The sequence below is a fragment of the Rhamphochromis longiceps genome, linkage group LG17 (genome assembly GCF_057381845.1).
Source record: "Rhamphochromis longiceps isolate RC_006_pf linkage group LG17, R_longiceps_female_GT1.1, whole genome shotgun sequence".
Classification (NCBI taxonomy): domain Eukaryota; kingdom Metazoa; phylum Chordata; class Actinopteri; order Cichliformes; family Cichlidae; genus Rhamphochromis; species Rhamphochromis longiceps.
In genome coordinates, this window is record NC_140573.1 from 34,944,720 (window position 1) to 34,968,776 (window position 24,057).

Below are 24,057 nucleotides of genomic sequence, written 5' to 3' on the forward strand. Positions count from 1 at the left end.
GATTGGTTAATTCAGCTCAGTTGACAAACAGAAACCAAGAATCTTAAGCTACATCCAAACTGGAAGCATTTCACAGTGATGTGGTGACCATAGGAAGTGAATGACATTCTGCGAAGCATAATTTAAGGTTCCGTAAATGTGTCCGCTCCCGTATACATTTTCATTTGGCCATTGAGCAGAGTGGGGTTTTCACCAAGTACACCTCCCATATGCATCTGCTGAATGCTGATTGGTTGATAAATGGGCAAGTATAGGACAAGGAGCATGAGTGGAGTTCACTGGGAACGGGGAGAAGCATCAAAACAAACAGTAAATAAATATGGCACAAAAAGCAGAGACATGAGCTGCAGTCTACACTTTTCTTCGTTTTTTCTGTAGCAAAAATTCTGTCTCCCTCCCTTCAACGCCAGCTGATCATGGCTGCCCCTCCCTGAGCCTGGTTCTGTTGGAGGTTTCTTCCTGTTAAAAGGGAGTTTTTCCTTCCCACTGTCGCTAAGTGCTTGCTCATAGGGGGTCATATGATTGGAGTTTTCTCTGTAGGTAGAGTGCGTTTCCTGCTGAACAGACAAATTAGGCTTTAAGGCAACTATAGGCAAAAAAGCGCAGGCAACAGGAAGTGAGCGGGGCTTAAGATAAACTTTTCTCTACTTCCAGGTGATCGACTGACGTGACTACCAATGATTGTGAAGAATAGCATATGACCTTGTAGTAAACACATTAGAAGGTTACCTTGGCAACTGAAACATAGACTGTCCGCAAGCAACAAGCCGTCAACTTCAAAGAGAAGAGGAAATCGCTTCCAGTGTGTTAGTAGCTTTATCCTCGCATACAGATTTTACATATACAGATACATTTTGAAGGATAGGGTGTTACCTTTTTCAAATATGCATCTCATCAGTGCACGCTAAATTAGTTTTTAAAGGTGTTGAATACCTTTGTGATTTACTGTCATTTAGAGAGGATTTCAAGTTTAATGCTGCTCACAAAAACAAAACAAAAAACAAAAAAATAACAGGGTCACAAATCTGTCAACATGAGCATTAGCGGACATCTTTTTACAGCCCCACTGTCACGAATAGCACTTGACCACTGACGAGCAGCTATGGAGGATGAATATAAAGAAATAGTTCAGAAAATCCACTTACAAAAGGATTGTGTTTATATCATATTCAGCTTTAAGAAAAAAATCCTACAAACTTTTGTCATCAGTCGTCTCGTACACAATTTGTATGGTACTCTATATTCTTTTGATTGTACTTGTTGATGGTTTCACACAATTTCTCCCTACTGTTAATACAATACTGACAGCAGTTGTTTGCTTCTGTTTTATTTATAATGGCTGATATGATATAATCAGTACTTTTATTTGTTAAATTCTTTTCAGTGGACTGATTTTCTTTATCTTGTAGTCTAGGTATTTTTCCCGTCTTTTTGTCGACATATAACCCATTTCAATTTGATTTAAAAGGTTAAAAATAGATTCTATATAGCCGAAGTTGCTATAAACAGATGCCGCATATCTCTGTGTTTCTGTTTTTGTTCTTTTTTCGAGTATTTCAAGGGTTTTCTCCTCTCTCGCTCCACACGTCTATCTTTTCCTACCCCGGTGTACCAACACCAGCAGTAAAACATGCACGCAGACATCAGAGAGTGTTGACTTGTGACTGTCATCCCAAGCAGCAGTTTTCTGATGTAAGTGGGGGGAAATCAGAGGTTATCATCTGTCAGGGAATGCATTAAGAACCATCTCATTTCCTGCTCTTTGTACCACTTCTATATGCAAGACGGGCTTCCTTTCAATTAGGCTTCATGAATACAGATCCTTCTTACTGGTTCAGCCTTAGAATGAAACATGATTTGCCTTATTTTGTGCGTTTTGGGGGAAAAAATATTTTATTCATAAGACAGAGTGTGAGCTACAGTTTCAAAAAACAGCCTCCTGCTGTATCATCCCTGAGACAATCCAAGCTATTTCAGCTTCAATTAAAAGATACTTTCATTCAGTTTCTACCTGATGATTAAAAAAAGCTAGTGGCAAGAGTCGAGGTTTGCTTCTTATTCAGCACCTACTCTAACCTGGCAGTTTGCTTTATTTTCTCTCATAAAATGACTAATGCCTTCTAGATGGTGGGCTCATACATCATGGCAGGGCCAATGTGTCTGTGTTTAACTAATAGGCTCTGTGTCCTCAAGCAGCCAGGGATGGCACGGGTTATTACAAACTGCATCAACAAGACATTCATTACCCTCAACATCCTAGCAACCAAATCACAATTACCACGATCCAAGAGTGAGCATCCAACCCCACTGCCACGCTCCTATTCCCCGCACACCATGTCGCCAATGCATAAATTAGCCTCCTTTTGTCACACTGGGGGGTTGCCGGGTTGAGAATTAGCTCTGTTTGTTTTGCTCGTGATGAGATGGGATGCGCTGATGATGGATGACTGCAAAACTTCTTTACTGACAAATCAATAAATGCGGTGTGAATCCTTTTCACTCGTGTATCTGTACATATGAATGTGTCTGGGTGCCTGGAGAATAAGTGAATAGTTTCATGTGTGCATTTCACGCGTGTGTGTTTATAGCAGATAGCTGTTCTGACTGGCTAATGTACTCGGGGCTGCACTGTAGCAGGACTCTATTGTTGCTCTGAGTCCTCCCCACAGCCATTAGATCGCCATTAATCTCTCATCTGCCATTAAAACAACAGCCAGCGAGCCGAGCTTAACAATAGAGCGCCCCTTCCTCCAGCCCCTTGATACGTACTAGCAATGAGTTTGAATTAGGCTCTCGGGGTCACCGATTAGACCCTAATAATTCATCCAGACGGTTGAGTTCACAAAGAGGTTACATGTAACACTTCTGTATGAGAAAATGTAACAACACTCCTGTATGTGCATAATTTTGAAATTTAGAAAAGGTTGAGTCTGGATTTCACTTAGTTACTAAATACCATGCAAACCCAGCCACATTTTGAAGATTTTGAAGGAAACGAGGAAGATCACAGAAAAGGTTTGTGGATGTAGTGAAGGAGGACAAGCAGAGGGGTTGGTGAGACAAAACAAGATGCAGGGGCTAGGGTGAGATGCTGGCAGATGATCTGCTGGAGCAACCCATGAAAGAAGCAGCTGGAAAGAAGAAGATGGCCTCGTTTTCTTGCACAATTTTATCCTTGAAAGCCCTTTTCAAATAGCAAAACAAGTCATCAGATTACAGCATTTCTACTTTAATATTTATGGCATTAATCATAAACCAGGCAAATCATTTCTCCTAAACCAATGTCGACTCATTTCTTCTATAAACTGAACAATAACCACTGTTTTTGTTATGATTCTCACTTTTACTAGGGAAACTAGTAAATATTAAGTCTTCTAAGTATTATGAGTGTTATTATTTGTTTTTAAGGATTAAAGGATGTAATGTATAGTATTCAAAAAATGATGTGGGATAAGAAATAATTAGAACTTGTCCAGCCTCATACCTTTAAGTGTGGCCACGTTCCATTCGAGGACCCTTTTGTTTTTATTGTCTTGTGTGTACTCAACCCCATAGCTATGGGTTAGCCATACAGAAACATTGTTAGGGTTTTAACAGGTTCAAGGAACTGACACCATATTCATTATCAGCTAAGAGACACAGAGAAATCCAAGGCTGACTGTGACATCTGTCGGAAATTAGCCTCTTGTTGAACTGAAGCAAGTAGTGACAAACATCTACCCAACTAACATAGATTTTTCTGCAGGATTTTGCAGAAGAAAATATCAACATCATTTGTTAATTGATTGGCGATTAACAACAAGATATTTAATATTTGTTTTGCCATGACGTTTGTGATGTATGTATGTTTGAATAAAATATGAGATGTTCAGGAAGTAGGCATCATTACTGAAGCAGACTTGCTGTGAGTCTTAGTTATTCACATGGGCAAAAATGTGGTTGAAGGCAAAAAAAAAAAAAAAAAAAGCCCAAAAAGAAGGAAGCTGGATGCAGAGGGCATAATTAGCAAAAGTGTTAAAGCTTGGGAAGTAAAAACATTTTACTGGGGAGCAGTAAAAATCAAAGATTTATGTGCTGCTTTTTGCATAAAATTAAGTCTTTTTCTTTCCTCTAAAGAAGCCTAGAGTGTGAACTTAACATTTTCCCTCCTCCTACCGAATTTTAGCCTATTTCATTTTAAAGTGATGCATGTTTATGCACACTGGAAGCACCTAACACATTAGCATTATTCATCACATGAAGCTCGCTCGGTCCGCCCTTTGGTGGGGAAGAAAAACGACTTCACACTTCACTAGCTGTGAGCGGGCGAGAAGAGCTCCTTCCAGCAATGAAAAATACTTCCATCCAAAAGCATGGCTGGTTAGTTAAGTGAGAGACGCACTGTGGTGCAATTTACCCCTCATTCGACCCAGCTTAATCAAGGCTTAAACTGTATTCACCATTTCAGGCAGTAGAGTGTACGTCTGCAATATGACTGAGTGAATATCTAATCACGTTTGCCACCAACATAATATAAGGCGGATGATGATTAGTGGCCGGGGCTGTGCCGAATTTCAAACTGACTCGCTAAATCAGATCATTGTTTCTCAAAATGTGTTGCATATCTGATTCATATGAGTTTCTAAATAACAAGGCAGTGAAGCATGTTGTAACAATGATGGCTCACTGAGTAAGAACACATTCGCTCATCTTTTTGCTCCATATTGTTTATCTCTCCTCACAAGAACGGCTACAGCACAGGTCATGCCTTAAATGATCTATGACCTGGCCTGAAAAGGGCTTGCTGTAGCTGTGTGAAATATTATATTTGTTTCAAAGGTACAAAAGCAGTTGTTTGAACAATGCAGCTCTTGGCACAAACTGGGTTGCTTTGTGTTATTTTTCCTACAGAGAGTGAAAAATGTTTTTTAAGGCCGCTCTCCCCAACAAGGGGTCTGTTGTGAAAGCTGTTATTACTTATAGGGTTGCTTTCTAGTATCCTGCATGAAGAAGTGCATCCACAACATGAGCCTTGATCATCAGCTTTAGAGGAGCTGAACTAAACACACTGGAAACACAGTTCCTTTAACCTAATGCTAAAATTCATGCATATGTTGTCTCTAAGTGGTTAAACGGTGGCTAATGCTTGGATGAAATTAAGCACTAGGACAGCCTCTATCATGATGAGCGTCCTGGTGTAAAAATCCAAAATTGATGCCTTCCTTCTCCAGCACGCTGGATTGGAACCTTTGGTGGCCTATTTCTGGCCTGTGGCCCATACGTTTGACACCCCTGGTGTAGTTTGTGGACCTATACAGTACTGTGAAAAAAGCTTGACTCACCTTTCACTTTCTTGTATTTTTTCCTTTCAAAAAGAACAATTTTATTGGAATTTTTAAACGGGTCTTTCATTGACTTCAGCTTTTTCATTGATTTTCAGTCCAGTCCTTGTACTTGACCACTTTCAAAAGGCTTTTTGTTTGTTAAGCCACTTAATGCTGATCTATGAATAAGAGATGAATTAGTGTTGTGTCTATAATGAACAACTTAACAAAAAAAAACAACCCAGTTTTCTGTGTATCTTTAGATCTTTAGACACCTTGTCATTAGAAGCCTGCTGCAAAAACACCAGTTGTTCACATTTCTTTTGTTAAATCTATAAAAAATGCTAACGCTAACACAGTTTGACAGCGTAAAATAGTATTTCTGTACCAGCAAGGTGCCAAAGAGCTATTAGCTATTAGCATGCATATTTCGACATGCTGTGTACTTAAAAAAAAATTAGAAAACACTGTGATGCTACATTTCTCCAAGGGGTAGTGGGGAACTTGTCAATATTGATGGAATTAGGAAGATAAGTACCATCAGACTACAATTCACCATGTCATACCACCTGGAAAGCATCTGATTCATGAAGGCTTCAGTTTCCAGCATGACAGTGATCTCAATGCAATAAAAGCATCATGGATAGAAAAGCACACAATGCAACTCACTTTCAGGGTGGATGTAGTAAGGAGGTAGAACAGATCATCTGCAATTTGCAAGGCTGGTGGTTCAATTCCTGCCTGCTCCAGTTTGCATGCCAAATATACTCGGGTGGTGAACACTAACCCCAAGTTTCTCCTCAATGCATCCATTGGAGTGTAAAACTTATGAAGCACTGAATAAAATGCTCGTGTAAATGAGGCATTTTGTATAAAGTATTTTGAGGGCTCAGGAAGAGTAGAAAGGTGCTATATATAAAAACCAGCGTTTATCATTTACCATTTATCAATCATAGATTCATTTGAAGAAGACAGCTGCCTAAGAGAACTCGGGCTGTGTTGAAGAAACGAGGTGGTCATACCAAATATTGACTTTCAAATTTATTAGAACTGTTTAAATTTTGTTTTGGCCTTATATAATGTATCTTCATTTTTCCTGGTGTATTTCCTATGTACAACTATATCCCACCCCCTCAAGTACAATATGAAGAAATGAGGGGTGGCTCAAGACTTTTCCACAGTGCTGTATTTTTCCAAAAATAATCAACATCTTTTCAAAGATCTTGGTAACATCCTTTTACAAGACAGTCTCTACTTAAGTTTATTTACTCTCAATGACAATAAAAACAAGCTTTCAACTGATTAAGACCAAGTGATACGACTGAAAGATCCGGAGTTAACAGTCAAGTGGGCTTTGGGTGCCTAGTCATGCCTAGCTATCACAGTTTCTACAGGTACAAGTTTCTGTTTCATATCACTGGACGTCTTGGGAAAAAGGTCATGTTTTCACACTGATTTGGTGTTAGGGTGAAGCTTGGAATAAGGTTGGGGTTAGACACAGCTGGGGTTGTTGAGGTTAAGCTAAGACGCTAGGGAATACATTACACTGATCAGTGCCCTCACAAAGATAGACACACACCAGTGTGGCAGTTTTATCAAATAGGGATTCCTGTCTCTTCACAAATTTTCCAAAAGAAGGATTTCTAGTCTTACGCTTATCAAAGTCCAGACCATAAACGCGGGCGGGTGTGTAAACATACGTATAAGTCTTTTTTTACTTTGGGCATTTGTTAATTTTTCATGAAGACACTTGCAAGCACAGAGAAACGTCAGATCGTAACATCCTCAGGTTTCTATCTGTCATTGCAATAACAGCAGATGTAGTGAACTGTTTTTCACTTTTTTCACAAGCCTTTAACTGTACAGAGAGTTGGTTTGTATTACAGCACAAAAGCTGGTGAGACTGGTTGACATGCATTCCCTAATCACAACAAGCACCTCTTAATATATATTCGCACAAACAAACAACAACAACAACAACAACAGCAGAGCTTCAGCCACTCTGCCATCCAGAGGGCATTTCCCATCTCAGCATAAGGCTTATGGTTACACCCCCCCACTATGCAGATGGTTTAGTGTTATTCTATCTGTAACTGGACTCGATGCCAGGCTCTGAGTGGGCCTAATGACTCCTAAACCCGAGTTGGTTAAGTGGGAATTCAACACCATCTCCCAGCTGTAACCTAATCTCCCTCTAGACCACCTGGACCTTGGATACACCCCGTGGGTTCAAAACGCACTTGACTGTGAAACAATAACAGTCCATTTGCATTTTTAAGCACACCGCTAACAGCGTCTTCGAGACACATGCAGACACCATGCTGCCAAGCAGACGACACGGAGGCCGTGAAAGAAAAACATTGCAGTGGATATTATGATCCCGCAAGCTTGAGAAATTCCCGGCAATGAAATTAAAGGGGAAAAAAGAGGATGTTTGACTATTAAAAGTATGACTTAAATTTGGTCTCAGATGAGAATCACACCTTCTCTGCCAATGAACTTCTCCAAAGACCGAGAGAGATTTTACACTAACATGGAGGTTGTGAGGTTTTTATGTCTCAGAAGTTGTGTTTCAGTGCCCCCCCCTTGCTGTGACAGCCGAGTGTCTGGAGGAGTATTTTCTGCATATTTCACGCGTATGTGTGCATTTTTCTCAGCAGTGTGTAGGAGCAAACGCCTGCAACATATCCATAACAGCTCCAGATGGTTCGTCATAACATCTGTCTAACCTGACAAAACATAGCCTGCAGCGTGTGGCCATAAGGTGTATTATTGGGTTATTCTGGCACAAGGTTGACTTCAGACTGTATAACAGTCATTGGCTGACAGCACACACACACACACACACACACACACACACACACACACACACACACACACACACACACACACACACACACACACACACACACACACACACACTGAGACTAGACAAAATTACTGGCTCTCTGTGCCACACGTGAATGACAGGCTGCCTCTGTGTCTTCCACTGCTATCTTCTTCCTTCCAGGGTCTACAGAAAATCCATGCCACCTCCGACGGTGGGGTTATGCCAGAGTGTATTAATGAGTCGGATAGAAAGACAGCGACAAACAGGCAAAAAGACAGACAGGAGCAGCCAAACGGAACGGACTTGAAACAGTGTCTGGTGACTGATAAGTGATGGGGGGAGGACGAGGGTGACACTTTGTGTTTTGGAGAGGGCGAGGTTAACAAGGGAAAAAAATCAGGAGAATTTGGAGACTTATTGATGGACAACTCACATTTCCTTGCTTTCAATTGCCTCATTCTCTCTCATGCTGGCTTTCCCCTTCCAATTTTACCTCCACCTCACCCTTTTCCCCCTCTATCTTGTCCAGGCCACTTGGCTGATCAGTGAGTATGGTAATCAGGGAAAGGCTGATAACAACTGATAAGTCCTCTTGTCAGATGCTGAGGGCTTGAATGACATTTTTACACAGTCGTGAAAATGGAGGGGAACAAATGCAGTAAAGCTGGTGAATGGATGGCCTCTGCGATTCTGCTTGTGTGATACGCAAATAGGCATATCTACCTCCGTGCTGTGTAGTTGGGTGTACGCGCGTCATGTGTGCGTTCTTTGCCTCGTCTGGAGGGGCTGCAGGGGGAGGGAGGCGAGGAGTGTCACTCTGCCCACAGAAAGGGCTTTCATCCTGGGCTTATCAGAGCCAACACAGGGGGAGATTGTTGGCCGGTGGTGCGAAACGACAACTCTTACTGCCCCCGCAACCTCCCCCACCACACACACTGGACCTGTCTTCCCCTGACTTTGTGACTCCCCCTCAGACACAAACACAGGGACAAAAGCATGTTTGCTCACAGATGCACAAAGAAAGAAAAAGGAACATTAAATGCGCTTATGCTTCAGTCCACCACAATCTGCTAAGCTTCACACACAGACACACATACTTGTATTTATTATCAAAGATATCCCACCTATTTCATTTGTTTCTCGTGCGACACAAGGACGCTGTTTACTGTATTAAACTGGCACTGAATGATCGCCCGTTTCCTGTTTCCACTTTTGGCCGGCGACCAGAAGACGTGCTACCCACAGCGCCAGCGACGAGGCCATATGCACCTCTAAATCATGTGGTATTATCACCATGCTGTGCACCAATGAGCAACTATAACCATGATGGAAGACACCAGATGATCTGTCTTTAGCAGCAGAGTTCATTTCCATAATACTAGATTAACGTGTTTTTTTGTTTGTTTTTTTGGAAATACAAGTCATGCTAATTAATTTGACAGATCATAAAAGCTGTCAATCCTGCAGGTACACACTGATTCAGCACAGAGACCTCTCTTTTTCTGACTACACACAGCAAGTGCACATAACTGTGCATGTGTGTGTGTGTTTGAGAGAGAGAAAGACTTGTCAAGTGGAATTACAGTCACAGGTGGAAAGGTCAAACTCAGTGACCCACACAGTCAGACAGACAACTTGTTGGGCCCAAAAAATGCAAGAAAAAAAATGGAAAGGTCAGTTCAGCCGATACTTTCCTGCGAAAGCTCGAAATCCCATCAAGGAGACAGATATAGACAAAAGAAGCATGTGTGTTGTGCTCCTCTGATAAGGAAACTGTTTTCTTCCTCTGGGACTCATTTATTGGCCCAAACACATCAATAAAAGTTGAAGCCTGGCAGCAGAAGATTACATTCATCACCGATGCCACCTTTTAGTAAATCCCAGACCTCTATGTTATGTGTATTCCACCTAGTGCAACTTCATTGATCATGTTCACCTATGAACATCGCTACACTGGTTGAGAAGAAGCTCCGACCTCGCAGGCAACACCGGCGGGATGAAGTCACGGTTGAGGTCGGATTTGGCCATATGGAGGTGACGGCTGTGTGGGTCTGACCACACCCTCGCTTGCTCTGTGGCACTCGCTGGATACCATAGGTGGTGGCAGGAGGAAAGGGGTGAATATGTAGCCCCCTTCATGCTGTCTAACAGGCTGGACATGAGGCACAGCATCTGTCTCTGGAGGGTGTGCCTGCAAAAAAGGCTGCCCTAGTTAAAAAATAGGGGAAATGGACAAATGTAACTTCAAGGTGCTATAACCGAGACGATGAAGTGCGATAACAAGGGTGTGAACGGTATGGAAGCCTCACATACTGTACTGCTTCTCTCTGTTGTTAAAAGGCTTTTCTGAATGACTATTTACTGCTCAGTGGCATCATCTGTTTTTCTAGCTTATTTATTATACCAGTGCTCAGCAAACATTTAGGTTCCCAAAAGAAAAAAAGTGCCAATATCTGTGATTCTCCATCACTGCCTGACTGGACTTTCTAGTATTATTTTTAGTAGTAGTTCTTTTTATCAGTTCAGGCAAAAGAAAACAAAGAAAACATCTTGCTCACTGTGTACTGGACTTGTGCTTGTGACCTTTAATATTCAGAATTTTACCTAAGGCTCCTTTTACATAAGCCCACTGGTACCAGTTACCAACTAGTAATTACTGGTTACTGGAAAAAATGAGTATTCCCCGACTGGTTGTCTGATTACAACCATCTCATGACCTCATGAGTTGTCAGTCAGAGATGTGTTATATGAGAAAATACATTTTGCTTTGTTTATTACAATAATATGAACAATATTTCTTGCTTTGTAAAAGTGGGTTTGTCTGGATCACTCTTTGAAGCAAAGTGACCTTCTGACTACGTTTGTTGCAGGCTTGCTTTTGCACCACAGAACCTTCAGTTCAGGGGTGTTTGCTGGGTGTAATTATTTTAAATGAAGGCACTCATGCAGAGTAACTGCCCCATGTTATTTTACAGGTTCAAGAGTGCAGTATCAATAAAGGAAAAACAATGGCATGCACAGTTCACAAAATAGCATCTAATCTACAAGACTGTTTTTTCTTTGTTTTTAACTAATCCAAACCGCACTTTAACTATACTTAGCTGTTTTAACTGTAATTTTAATTAACCTTTACTATTTTCTTGCCAGAATGCACTCTTATAGATTTTCTTGTTTAGTGGCAAATAGAAATACACGTGTATCAGCCATTAGAATGGTAAATGGTAAATGGCCTGCATTTGTATAGCGCTTTACTCAGTCTCTAAGGACCTCATAGCGCTTTACACTACATTCAGTCATTCACCCATTCACACACACATTCACACACTGGCAATGGCAAGCTACATTGTAGCCACAGCTGCCCTGGGGCGCACTGACAGAAGTTAAGTGTCTCATTACACTGGACTGAAATAAAATAATGGGCTGAATGTTCTTCATTGAATGAAATCACAGGTGACTTTTTGAGTTTTGTATCCTGCTCATGTCTGTACGTCATCTCTGTGTGCAAATACAATTGAAAACAATACAAACTACTTGGTTTGTGCTTTACAGTTCAAAAAAGGCTCAAAATGTAAACACGCAGACAGGCATGTTGAGAAAATAAAAGGAGTCTTTAGTAGGGCCTGATCAAGAATCCAGGAAAACACAAAAGCTGGGATAAGGTACGGCAAAATCCAAAATGAAAACAAAAAGTAAGCACAAAGAACAGTGACAAACAGTGAGATCAACAAAGCCAGGCAAGGAAAAAGGCAGGAACACCAGGCAAGCTGACAAAGGCCGGAGGAAGACGTGAGGCTATAAATACACACAAGGAAGACTGAGTGATAAAAATACAGGTGGAAATTAGGGTGGAATACACAATCACAGGGTGGGACAAAGAAAGCAAAACAAAAAAAGGCAGGTTAGTTAAATTTGCAGGACTATGTACAATATGTACATCTATTTAGAGGGTTTACACAGCAGGAGTGTATCTGCAAACACCCTTGGATTATGTAGATGAGGGAATAATGCACTAGGTTGCAAATGGCTGTTGCATCATATATGTGTGTGTGTGTGTATATTATATATATATATATATATATATATATATATATATATATATATATATATATATATATATATATATACACACACACACACACACACACAGTCAGTATTGTCTGGTAAAATAGTGCTGACTTTGCTACAACTAAAAGCACAAAGCGCACAGGCCCTATGAGAGTCTGAAGGCCAGAGGCTTTAGAACGATTTAACACAGCCACAAGCAAAATTCGCAGAATGGCATTTGCAACATAGTGAATGGAGTCCTGTGGCGGGAGAGTGCAGACACACTCATGCACAAAATTACAAATGAAACACTGAATTGTAAATTGTCTGACGAAAGTCATAAATCTCCCAACGGCCGCTGGGCAGCTGGGGTCGAGCAGCCAGCAGTCCTGTCAGAAAAGTGCAGCTGTCTGAACACAGATAGCCACTGGTGTAGCACACAGCAGCAAAGCCTGCAGGCTGAAATCTGGAATTGGCCTTTAAAATGCTCTATTATGTATTTTTTTTTAAATGAAATGTTCTGAAGTCCTCTGTTCCCATGTACTATACAATATGACCATTTTCAGGGGCAAGCCATTACCATAACTTCAAAATAGCTACAATCTATTTTGTAAGTGTTTCGTCCGCATAGTCCCTAAAGGCTCTGTCACACCAGGAGATTGTGGTTGTATGGGCTTGGTGTTGTAGTAACAGACATAATTGGTGACCTAGCTGGCAATCTAACTCCTAACTTCTTATAAGAAAGGAAGTTATTATTAGACCTTTAACTCTTTCCCCCATAAAGATGACATTTCACAGTCTCCCCTGTACTCTTAATGGATAATTTTTACACATCAGTGTATATCAGTAAAGATGTGGTTTGACAACCTTAGAATAGTTTCTGGGGCTTTTTTGTAGTGTAGTTGTGTAGCCACTAAGATTTGTAAGCATCTTTCCGGATCTGAATTAAGAGAAAGTTAATGAACAAAACTAATAGTTACTCACACATCCTACGACAAAAGAAATTAGTTGGAGCTGGATCGGGTGACCCTAAAATCCTTTATTAATTACACTGCAGTAGGAGTAATGTTGCCTTTTTTCAATGACTATGTGTTTATACAGCATTATTCCATAATAAAAATTAGCTATAATTGATCTCTGGCTCTCTTCCACAGTGTTTTGTTTGTCCTGTCTTCCTCCCCACACTCCCTGCCCCTCCCCAAGCTTGTTTCTGCCAGAGGTTTCTTCCTCTTAAAAGGGTGTTTTTCCTTCCCACTGTTACCTTACAAAATAAAACACCCAGAGATCACTGTTTTTGTGATTTTGAGCATATATGTAAAAACACCGAGTTGAATTGAATAATAAAATCAAAAGCCACCTAGAGGGCCACTAAATATGAAAAGTGCAACACACATAGCACCGCAACATCTTCAAAAATACTCATGCAAAACACGAGTCCAGTAACACTATGAACCTGTTCCAAGCCCCACTTTAGCTACCTTATAAGCATCCTTCAGTTTTTCACTTGTTTAATGAGCAGGTGGTGTCCTGTTGGGTAGCACTGTTGGAAGTAAAACAGAACAGAAACACATTTAAAGTCTGCAGCGCTGTGCATGTGCCAAAGTAAAATGAGAGAGGGGAGCAACAGATTGCTGAGAGGGAGCCAGTCAGAGGGAGAGCGGGACTAATGAAGGTTACAGAAGAGGAGAAGTATGAAATAGGAAGGAGAAGAAATGAGTCTGGAATGATAAAAGGAGGAGAGACAGTGGGATTGTTGAGGAGTCTCTCTGGATTTGCAGAATCCCCTCAGCCTCAAGTTTTGGTACAAAGTCATACTGACACACTTACTGCCTGGTGAGCCCTCTATCTTTCTCTTCCTCCACTTTCTTTCACACTGGTAATGAGGACTGTAGGTGTCCGCCGACTGTCACATGCACACCACCGAGCGTTTAACAGTAAGGGGGTGGGGGGGGCTTATATTACTCTTGGACATCTGCCATGGTGCCAGGACCTAGGCAATAGTGTGATGCTGAAATAGGAGGGAAGCATGGGGGTTTCTTTTTGTGTTAGTTCCAGCCAATCCCCATGCAAATTGCGTGATTTATATTACATTTGCTCTAACTTTAAAAAATGCTTTATTTATCTGTTCTGTGGGCTTATTCTCTTTTATTTTACTTTTGGTGCCATTCGAAAGCTAATTCATAGCAATGCCAACCTTTTGAAAAGTGAAAGTGGTGCAGTCCTAGACTGCAAATCGAAAAAAAAAGGGTTGGGAGACATGCATTTTTGTTCTCTTGCTGACATTTGGATGAATGCATCTGTGTCATATAAAACAGTAATAATCAGTGAGTTGCATTTGCTCTTATGCCAAACAGAATGATGTCATGTCTATAATGTAGACGTATAAAGATAGATATAGCTTTTGGGCCTAAAAGTGAAGGAAAGGTGGTCTAAACCAGGCTTGGTTAAATCATCGGCGTATGGTCACCATAGCCCTTCATCATTTATGTTGGTACTTGATGGCACACCAGACTTACTGCAGTCATCTTATGAACAATAGGTGTCGCCACTCAGAAAAAAGCCCTCCATATCAGGATTAATACTGCAGGAGAAGAATTTGAAACAGGAAGAAAAGAAATTGTGGAGTTTTCCTTTTTGAAATTTCTTCTGAAAAGAAATTTAAAGATCGTGAGGTGTACAACAAGCCTACATTGGGCTTTAAACCTGATAGTTTTTTAATGGCCAGACATGGTTACCTTCTGACTGCAAAGAGGAGTAACATTCTGTACCTCATACTAAACTTCAACTTCAGGGCTTTTTGTGGCTTCAAGGATTTTTGGTTTTTAAAACTTCTATATCATCAGTGTGATTTTTTTCCCCCCTTCAACCCCCAGAAATCTTTTGGCAATTATTTCATCATTCGGGCATTAAAGGGTTAAATGGTTCTCCATAAACCATGATGTCACGATGTTGATGTCCATCTTTTATTGGCAATTTACTGTTCTTACAGGTTTTTAAGACCGCAGCTATTTTGCTAGCAGCAAAGAGCAGTGGAAGCACATGGAAACAAATAATATTGCTCTTATTTGTTGTGTACATGAATTTAGAGTTTTAGAGATGATGGTGTTATCTGTGCATGGAACCAGACTCCAGCTAGATTTTTTATGAAAGCATTATGCTACGTCCACGCTCATCCTGCGTTGCCTTGAAAGGAGTTGCTTGTGGACATTTCAGTATCTGGTTGCCTAAGTATCCATCTATCCTTCCAGGTCTGTCGCAGGGCTAACCTGGGTAACTCTGTAACATATGTACTATCAGGTCACATGTCAATCAGCGGTATCCTGCACTCTCATTGGTAGTTGCTTTAGTCCCACCCATTGCAATTTAATCCCTAGTCACCTGATTTACTTTATATCAGGGGTCCCCAACCTTTTTGCGCCATGGACCGGTTTATGTCCGACAATATTTTCACAGACCAGCCTTTAAGGTGATAAATATAACAAAATAAAACCAGTACCGGTATAAAAAAAAAGAAGATTTATTCATAACACACGGGAAAAGACCCAGGGAAACCAAGTTAACGCTAAAAATTATTTAAAAAAATAATGCTAAAAACCAATAAAAACCCTGAAAACCATGAATTTCACACCTGAGCCTCAACTCTCACGGACCGGTACCAAACAACTCGGGGGTTTAGGACCGCTGCTTTATATGGGCTCCGCTCACCACATTGCTTGGCAACTTTAGAGTGACATCAATCCTCTAATCTAAAAATATAAACACTTTTAAGACAGCAACTGGGTATGATTTAAATGCTTGTATACTCATAATCTTATAATTTTGCTGACTACATCCTGACTGCACTGACTGCATTCAGTGTTCCAACATATCACAGCTACGCCTTTTGTTTTGGCAAGTATGTGCAAGTCCATTAACAGTTTCCTACAAAAGCAGCCGCAACCTCCTAGAGTTTCTCTTAAATTGACGTGACCAATTTTTTTGCACTCCACCCAGGCAGACAACGCAAACATCCACCGCCTCATTAAAAGCATGGGGGCATTTAGTTTGAAAGCATAACGAGCTTGAGATTGCAGCGCTGTGAATAAGGCTCATAAAAGCAGCATCATGCGGTGGTGGAAAGTTACGTTAATGACAGTATATTTGTTCCATTTTAGAGAGGTCATAACAAAGACGCCTACGGCTGCCTTGTCGTCATTAAACATCATTAACATCAACTAAGTGACAACAAGCTGACATTTAAAGTATGAACCCCACATGTACATGTATATATATATATATATATATATATATATATATATATATATATATATATATATATATATATATATATATATATATATTTTTTTTTTTTTTTATTTTTTTTTTTTATTTTATTTATTTATTTATTTATTTATTTTCCAGATTGACACTTTGGATGATAGTATATGATTACAGTATATTTTACATAGCAAAAGGAACTGGCGTGCAACAACACTGCTCAGTCTCATCATGCTGTATCTAGTTTCGCTGCTGTCTGTAACAGTATAAGATACTAAATGATGAATGAATTTTGGCCCGATGTTTGCCAGCACTGTTCCCGACAAAAGAGATGATCCAGAACATGTGTTTCCTCCCAGTGATGTAAAGTGTGCAACTGAAAATTACAAGGTTATCCAACCTTCACTTGCTGTTTAAAGTTGTCTTAAACACCTGAAACCTGCTGAAATGAGTCAAAGAAAATATTTATTTTTGGCTATATGTTTTTCCTCAGCAGATTCACCCCACCAGCCAAGCACTGTACAATATAACAAGTTACTCATTCACCACATTTTACAGTAATGCAGGGTTTCCGTCATCATTAGTATCTAAAATTTCTTAATCATGTGTTTTATTTCTCACTCTATATTTTAGGACTTTCACTTGAGCATTAAATTGGAACAATTCCTTTTTTTTTTAACATGACAGCAGACAGGAAAAAATCCCATCATATGTTAGGTCACAGAAGTCCATTTCTGACAAACAACACAAAGGAAAACAGCAGAACACATTTGCTGGCTGTGCTTTGAACTGTATTGCTTCTAGACAGTCACAGTCAGAGGAGATGTGATGAATTCCCCCGGAGCCAGCTCGGGAAGAAGAGCTGAACTTGTTCTCACATCTCCTGCTACTGAGGAGAAATAACTAGCTTCACTCACTTTGATGGAGTAAAGAAATACACACACAGACACAGACACACACACATATACCCACTGGCTCTTTGCCTGTTTGCTTGAAAGAAACTCATTTTTGTGCATCTCTCTCATGCACCCTGTCTTTTTTCTTCTCCTCCGGGTTTCCCACTCAACCCGGCTTCTTTCCTATACCCCCCTTCTTAGATTTGCTCTCAATTTTCTGAGTTTATCCTCGTTGTTGAGGTTTTTTTTGTTTCACCCTGACCCCGATCCCTTTAAAACACCGTCATTAACAATGTCACCTTTGCTTGTCATTAACTTTATGGCAATGATTATTCCGCTGCCGCCAGCGCACTCTCCTTCAAGTCTCACTTACCTGTGCGATCTCGTAGAGCAGTTTGTAGTGTTCCTCCCGTTTCTGCAAGGTGCACAAATTGCAGCCCATTCTAGTTGTCAGGGAAACAGTGCCGAGTGCCCGCTGGAGTGTGTGTGCTGTCTGCGGTGTGTATGAACTCCCCCTTGGGCGATACACACTCGGGCTCCTCTTCCTTGGCTCCCCCACACCTCTTTCTCATCCGTGTATCCTCAGAGATCCCCTCTGTCGCTCTGAGCGCACCACACACGTGTTTCAATTCACTGTTTCAACGCAGGCTCTGGAAGTACTACCTTCAGTTTGTGAAGTGAGTGTGTGTTTGTAAGTGTTTTTGTGTTGTGTGAAGCAGTAATTAGATGAGTGAAACGCACCTGGCTTTCTTCCCCTCTTTGCCTGTCACTCCTTCCCTGGAGTCTCACTTGCATGCCTACATACACTCTCTCCCTCCACTCTCTATACTCCACCACCTCCTCTCTCAGTGTGAGCACACTCTTGTGCATACACACACTTTTGGCTCATGGAGTCACACCTCCTCCTGTGGCAGGCTGCCTACACATGGCTGCTCCTACTCCACCTCATGAATAGATGGCATCCTCATTGGCTGTTTAAGGAGAAGGGGGCTGGGAGAAAAAGAGAGGAGGGGACTGCTCTTATCTTGGGAAGAGTCAGATTCTGAACATCAGTGCTGTTGCGTGTAAGCAAAGGAAAGGACAGGCTGCATGCATGCGTGCGTGTGTGTGTAGTAAAGGTGGGCAGACAGATCCCAATATCCATAGTATTGATACTTGCATGATTGGATCGATTATCTATGCTCTAAGTTAGATATGTAGTCCAGTAAATTGGGTTAAATTACTTTAAATAACAGAAGGTGACCCAAACTGCTTTAGAGACATATACATTTACAACTCCCCCCCCCTCTTATTTACATGTTAAAAAGTATCAGTATCAGTATTGGTATCAGTAATATTGGCCCTGCATTTATTTGGTATCGGACCAATATCAAAATTTGCAGTATTGCACAGCGCTAGTGTGCAGACTGCACTAGCATCTGTGTTTGTATGCCGTAAAGTACATTTGTTAGTTTTCTGTGTGTACATACTCAACCAAACATTCAATCCATAATTAAAAAAACCCTCAGACATCAGTTAAAATGCCATGAAGGCAGTTAATCAAGTTCCTAAGAGGGCTTTTTGTCAGTCCACACATTTAACAACTGGATTTGGCATTGAAATCAATCTAATTTGGATTCAATCAGATAGTCTTTTGCACTTAGCACAATGGTTGGAGGAGTGGTGTTTAGCGGCTGCCATAGATTTACAGTCAGAGGGCGTTAGTCACAAAACAGATGCTCCCCTCCTCTCTCCCTCTCTCTCTGCCGGCAGTTAGACAAGGGCACTGGACTGGGTTGATACACAGGAAGAAACACAGACTAGTATTGATTGGCTTCAAATTAGCTTCCAGCCCAACTGATCCATCTCTACAGGGGTGAGGAAACAAAAAGGAGAGAGAATGGATGAGAGGAAAGAGGAAGAAAAACGGAGGATGGAAAACTCAGAGATGCTGCTAAGATAAACTGAGAGTCCAGCAATGGCATTACAAGCCTCTACTAGCAATTTTGTTTATACAGTAGCAAGTATGCCCTAAATATCCTTCTAGTAGCATAATGATAAATGGTTATTGCTCAACTCATCCAGCAAATTGTAAACTGTTGATAATGCTCATATCTATATATATCTATATATATCGATATATTTAAATATATATATATATATATATATATATATATATATATATATATATATATATATATATATATATATATATATATAAAACACCCAGCACGCCCCTGCGGGCGGTTTATCCTTCAAGCTCGGGTCCTCTACCAGAGGCCTGGGAGCTTGAGGGTCCTGCGCAGTATCTTAGCTGTTCCCAGGACTGCGCTCTTCTGGACAGAGATCTCCGATGTTATTCCCGGGATCTGCTGGAGCCACTCGCCTAGCTTGGGAGTCACCGCACCTAGTGCTCCGATTACCACGGGGACCACCGTTACCTTCACCCTCCACATCCTCTCGAGCTCTTCTCTGAGCCCTTGGTATTTCTCCAGCTTCTCGTGTTCCTTCTTCCTGATATTGCTGTCATTCGGAACCGCTACATCGATCACTACAGCCGTCTTCTTCTGTTTGTCTACCACCACTATGTCCGGTTGGTTAGCCACCACCATTTTGTCCGTCTGTATCTGGAAGTCCCACAGGATCTTAGCTCGGTCATTCTCCACCACCCTTGGGGGCATCTCCCATTTTGACCTCGGGACTTCCAGGTTATACTCGGCACAGATGTTCCTGTACACTATGCCGGCCACTTGGTTATGGCGTTCCATGTATGCCTTGCCTGCTAGCATCTTGCACCCTGCTGTTATGTGCTGGATTGTCTCTGGGGCATCTTTACACAGCCTGCACCTGGGGTCTTGCCTGGTGTGATAGACCCCAGCCTCTATGGATCTTGTGCTCAGAGCTTGTTCTTGTGCTGCCATGATTAGTGCCTCTGTGCTGTCTTTCAGTCCAGCTTTGTCCAGCCACTGGTAGGATTTCTGGATATCAGCCACCTCCTCTATCTGCCGGTGGTACATACCGTGCAGGGGCCTGTCCTTCCATGATGGTTCCTCGTCTCCCTCCTCTTTCTTGGGTTTCTGCTGCCTGAGGTATTCACTGAGCACTCGGTCAGTTGGGGCCATCTTCCCAATGTATTCTTGGATGTTCGTTGTCTCATCCTGGACTGTGGTGCTGACACTCACCAGTCCCCGGCCCCCTTCCTTCCGCTTAGCGTACAGCCTCAGGGTGCTGGACTTGGGGTGAAACCCTCCATGCATGGTAAGGAGCTTTCTTGTCTTTATGTCAGTGGCTTCTATCTCCTCCTTTGGCCAGCCTATTACCCCAGCAGGGTACCTGATCACGGGTAGGGCGTACGTGTTGATGGCCCGGATCTTGTTCTTACCATTCAGCTGACTCCTCAGGACTTGCCTGACCCTCTGCAGGTACTTGGTGGTTGCAGCTTTTCTAGCGGCCTCTTCATGGTTCCCATTCGCCTGCGGGATCCCCATGTACTTGTAACTGTCCTCTATGTCTGCAATGTTGCCTTCTGGTAGTTCAATCCCCTCAGTTCTGACTACCTTCCCTCTCTTTGTTACCATCCGGCTACACTTCTCCAGTCCGAACGACATTCCAATGTCATTGCTGTATAGCCTGGTAGTGTGGATCAGTGAATCGATGTCTCGTTCACTCTTGGCATACAGCTTGATGTCATCCGTGTACAGGAGGTGGCTGACAACTGCTCCGTTCCGTAGTCGGTATCCGTAGCCAGTCTTGTTAATGATCTCACTGAGGGGGTTCAGGCCTATGCAGAACAGCAGTGGGGACAGAGCACTTGATGGTGACTTGTGCTATGGGCTTGGAGTTGGCCTCTAGTGTTGTACGCCACATCCCCATTGAGTTCCTGATGAAGGCTCTTAGGGTCCCATTGATCTTGTACAATTCTAGGCATTCCAGTATCCAGCTGTGGGGCATTGAGTCATAGGCCTTCTTGTAATCAATCCAGGCAGTGCACAGGTTGGTCAGTCTGGTCTTGCAGTCTCGGCTGACTGTTCTGTCTACCAGTAGCTGGTGTTTTGCGCCTCTGGTATTCTTGCCAATTCCTTTCTGTGTCCCGCTCATGTATTGACCCATGTGCCTGTTCATCTTAGCCGATATGATGCCTGACAGGAGCTTCCATGTAGTACTGAGGCAGGTTATTGGTCGGTAGTTGGAGGGGACCGGTCCCTTCTTGGGGTCCTTGGGGATCAGGACCGTCCGACCTTCGGTTAGCCATTCCGGGTGTCTCTCGTTAACTAGCAGCTGGTTCATTTGTGCTGCCAGACGCTCGTGGAGTGCAGTCAGCTTCTTCAGCCAGTAGGCGTGAACCATGTCGGGCCCTGGTGCTGTCCAACTCTTCATACTGGAGACCCTTTCTTGGATATCTGCCACTGTGATGGTTACTGGACCCTGTTCAGGGAGGTCGCTGTGGTCTGCCCTCAGATCCTCTAGCCACTGAGCATTGCCGTTATGGGTTGCATCCTTCTCCCATATGCTCTTCCAGTATTGCTCCGTCTCCAGCCTTGGTGGTGCTGTTCTCTTATTGTTCCCTTGCCACTGAGAGTACACCTTTGCTGGTTCTGTGGAGAACAGCTGGTTTATTCTCCTGCCTTCTATCGCTCTGGTGTACCTCCTCAAGCGGCTGGCCAAGGCTGTGAGTCTTTGCTTGGCAGTTTCCAAGGCCTCAGGTATGGACAGCTTGCTGTATTTCTTAGGCACCTTATTTGTCTTACCTTTCTGCAACTCCGTTAGTTGGCTAACCTCCCTCCGTGCTACTTTGATCTTGCCCTCTAGCCTCCTTCTCCATGGAGGGTACTGCCCCTTGTCGCTGTTCAACTTGTAGCCAAGCATCTCACTGATCACTGCTGCCATATTGTAGATCAGCTTGTTAGTGTCGGTAATCGTGGTTGTAGGTATTGCCCGTAGTGCTGCATTAACATCATCTAGCAGACCTTCTGAGGGTACTTCACGTAATCTTGGTAACCGGCTACGGGGGATCCAGGTTTCAAGCTTGGCCATGATCCTATTTTTCAGGTCAGTTCCTCTCACACTCAACGATCCTTCTCCTATCGCACTTGGGGCTATGTACCCAATCTCGGGTGGGGGTGATGATATCGCCCCCCTGACCTGGCGTCCTGACTCCTCCTTGCCGTAGCATTTGTGTTGTACCTCGTCAATCTCTAGCTGTGAGAGCAGTCCCTTCTTTCGAATGTTGGAACACTGAGCTACTAGTTGTTTCGCCGTCATTGTGGATGTTGGGTATCGAAGAATCCATAGGTCCCTCATCCTATTCATGTAGCCCCTTCCGCCGGGGTTACTTGTGTAGTAGCATTCCAACAACGCCCTGTTTTCGTCTCTTGCCCACCGATGCCTTCCAGTTCCAGTAGCCCACTTTTCGTCAGGGTGCCCTGGTTCCTCAACACCTGACGCGGACCTTGTTGATCCGGGCGACGGATATATATATATATATATATATATATATATATATATATATATATATATATATATATATATATATCAGAGCATCTTGCAAATATCAGCCAAATTTCCCCCTCCATGCTACACTTGGCACATTCCCTTGGGACTTTGACCATAAAACAGGTAAAAAGAAAAGGGGGGGCCTGAAATGGTTTGGCAGTTCCTGGGTCCAAACCAGATGGGATGCCAAGTGCAGGTTGGATTGCTATGAGCTATCACACTCACAGTGCCATTACCAACATGCTGGTGTTTAGCAGATAAAATACTCACTGTGGTCACCCTTTTATTTTAGTGTAATTTGATGTGTGATATTTTAAAACGCAGTGAACGCAGAAAAGTATAGTGAACACTGAGTGAACAGCAGGACTTGTCCTCTGAGAACGTTTCATGTCTATATCATATTTAGCAGCTAAGTGACTTAGTTAGTAAGATATTTACAGGACTGTGCAAACGTCTTGAGGTTCTTTATATTTATAAAAGACTGAGTTTAAATAATTCTAACAAGTTTGAAAGTCAGTATTTGGAATGACTACCTTTATTCTGCAAAAGCCTGAATTCTCTTAGTCAAGCTTTCATGTAATTTCTTCAAGTAGTCTTCAGAAATAGTTCTCCAGCCTTCTTGAAAGACAATGAATGTCTTTGGATGTTGGATTCTTTGGATGTTGGCTGCCTTTTGTTCCCTTCTCGGTCAAGATGATCCCACACTGCTTCAGTAATGTTGAGTACCGAGCTCTGGGGAAGCCAATCCATGACTGACTTGTTTTTCTATCGAGGTTTGGTTTTACTGTGTTGGGAGTGTGTGGGGTGATTGTCATGCTGAAAACTGAAGCCATTCCCAATCATGACATTTTCCAGATAGTCCTGCAGATAGAAATCTGTTGGTACTGTTCTATGTTCTTAATCTCAACACCACTGGCTAAAATGCAGCCCACAACCATGACACAGCCTACAGAGTGTTTTGCAGATGGCTATAGGCTCACTGTTGTACCTCTCTCCTGACCTTCTCCAGACATATTACAATATTTGACCAAAAAGTTTCAATCTGGATTCATCACTGTATAAGACTTATTGCCACTGCAATTTTTTCTCCTTGCTTCACTTCCTTAAGGAAGACTACCGCACTTCTTCTGAGACCATATCTGATGAGGCTTCAGTGAAGATGGCTCAAATAGAGGGGCAGATAGATTGCTTGGGTCCTGTGTCAAGTCTTTGCCGGATCTATTCCTATTTCTTAAAGATATGGCTTTAGGTCTGC

The 24,057-nt window shown here is 42.2% G+C and overlaps 1 protein-coding gene across 3 annotated transcripts in view; it reads right to left on the reverse strand.

Moving 5' to 3' along the window:
• pdzrn4 (PDZ domain containing ring finger 4) overlaps window positions 1-18,215 on the reverse strand; it is a 43,891-nt gene extending 25,676 nt beyond the window's left edge. The window contains exons 1-2 of one of the 3 annotated variants that reach the window (XM_085387270.1): window positions 18,072-18,215; window positions 17,704-17,933 (exon numbers count right to left, since the gene is read on the reverse strand). In XM_085387270.1, coding sequence (XP_085243396.1) covers window positions 17,704-17,772 — 69 coding nt within the window. In that variant the 5' untranslated portion in view covers window positions 17,773-17,933; window positions 18,072-18,215. Of the gene's footprint in view, window positions 1-17,703 lie in introns of all 3 variants that reach the window. The other 2 variants (XM_085387269.1, XM_085387268.1) reach the window with 2 other exon arrangements.
• Window positions 18,216-24,057: the final 5,842 nt, after the last annotated feature.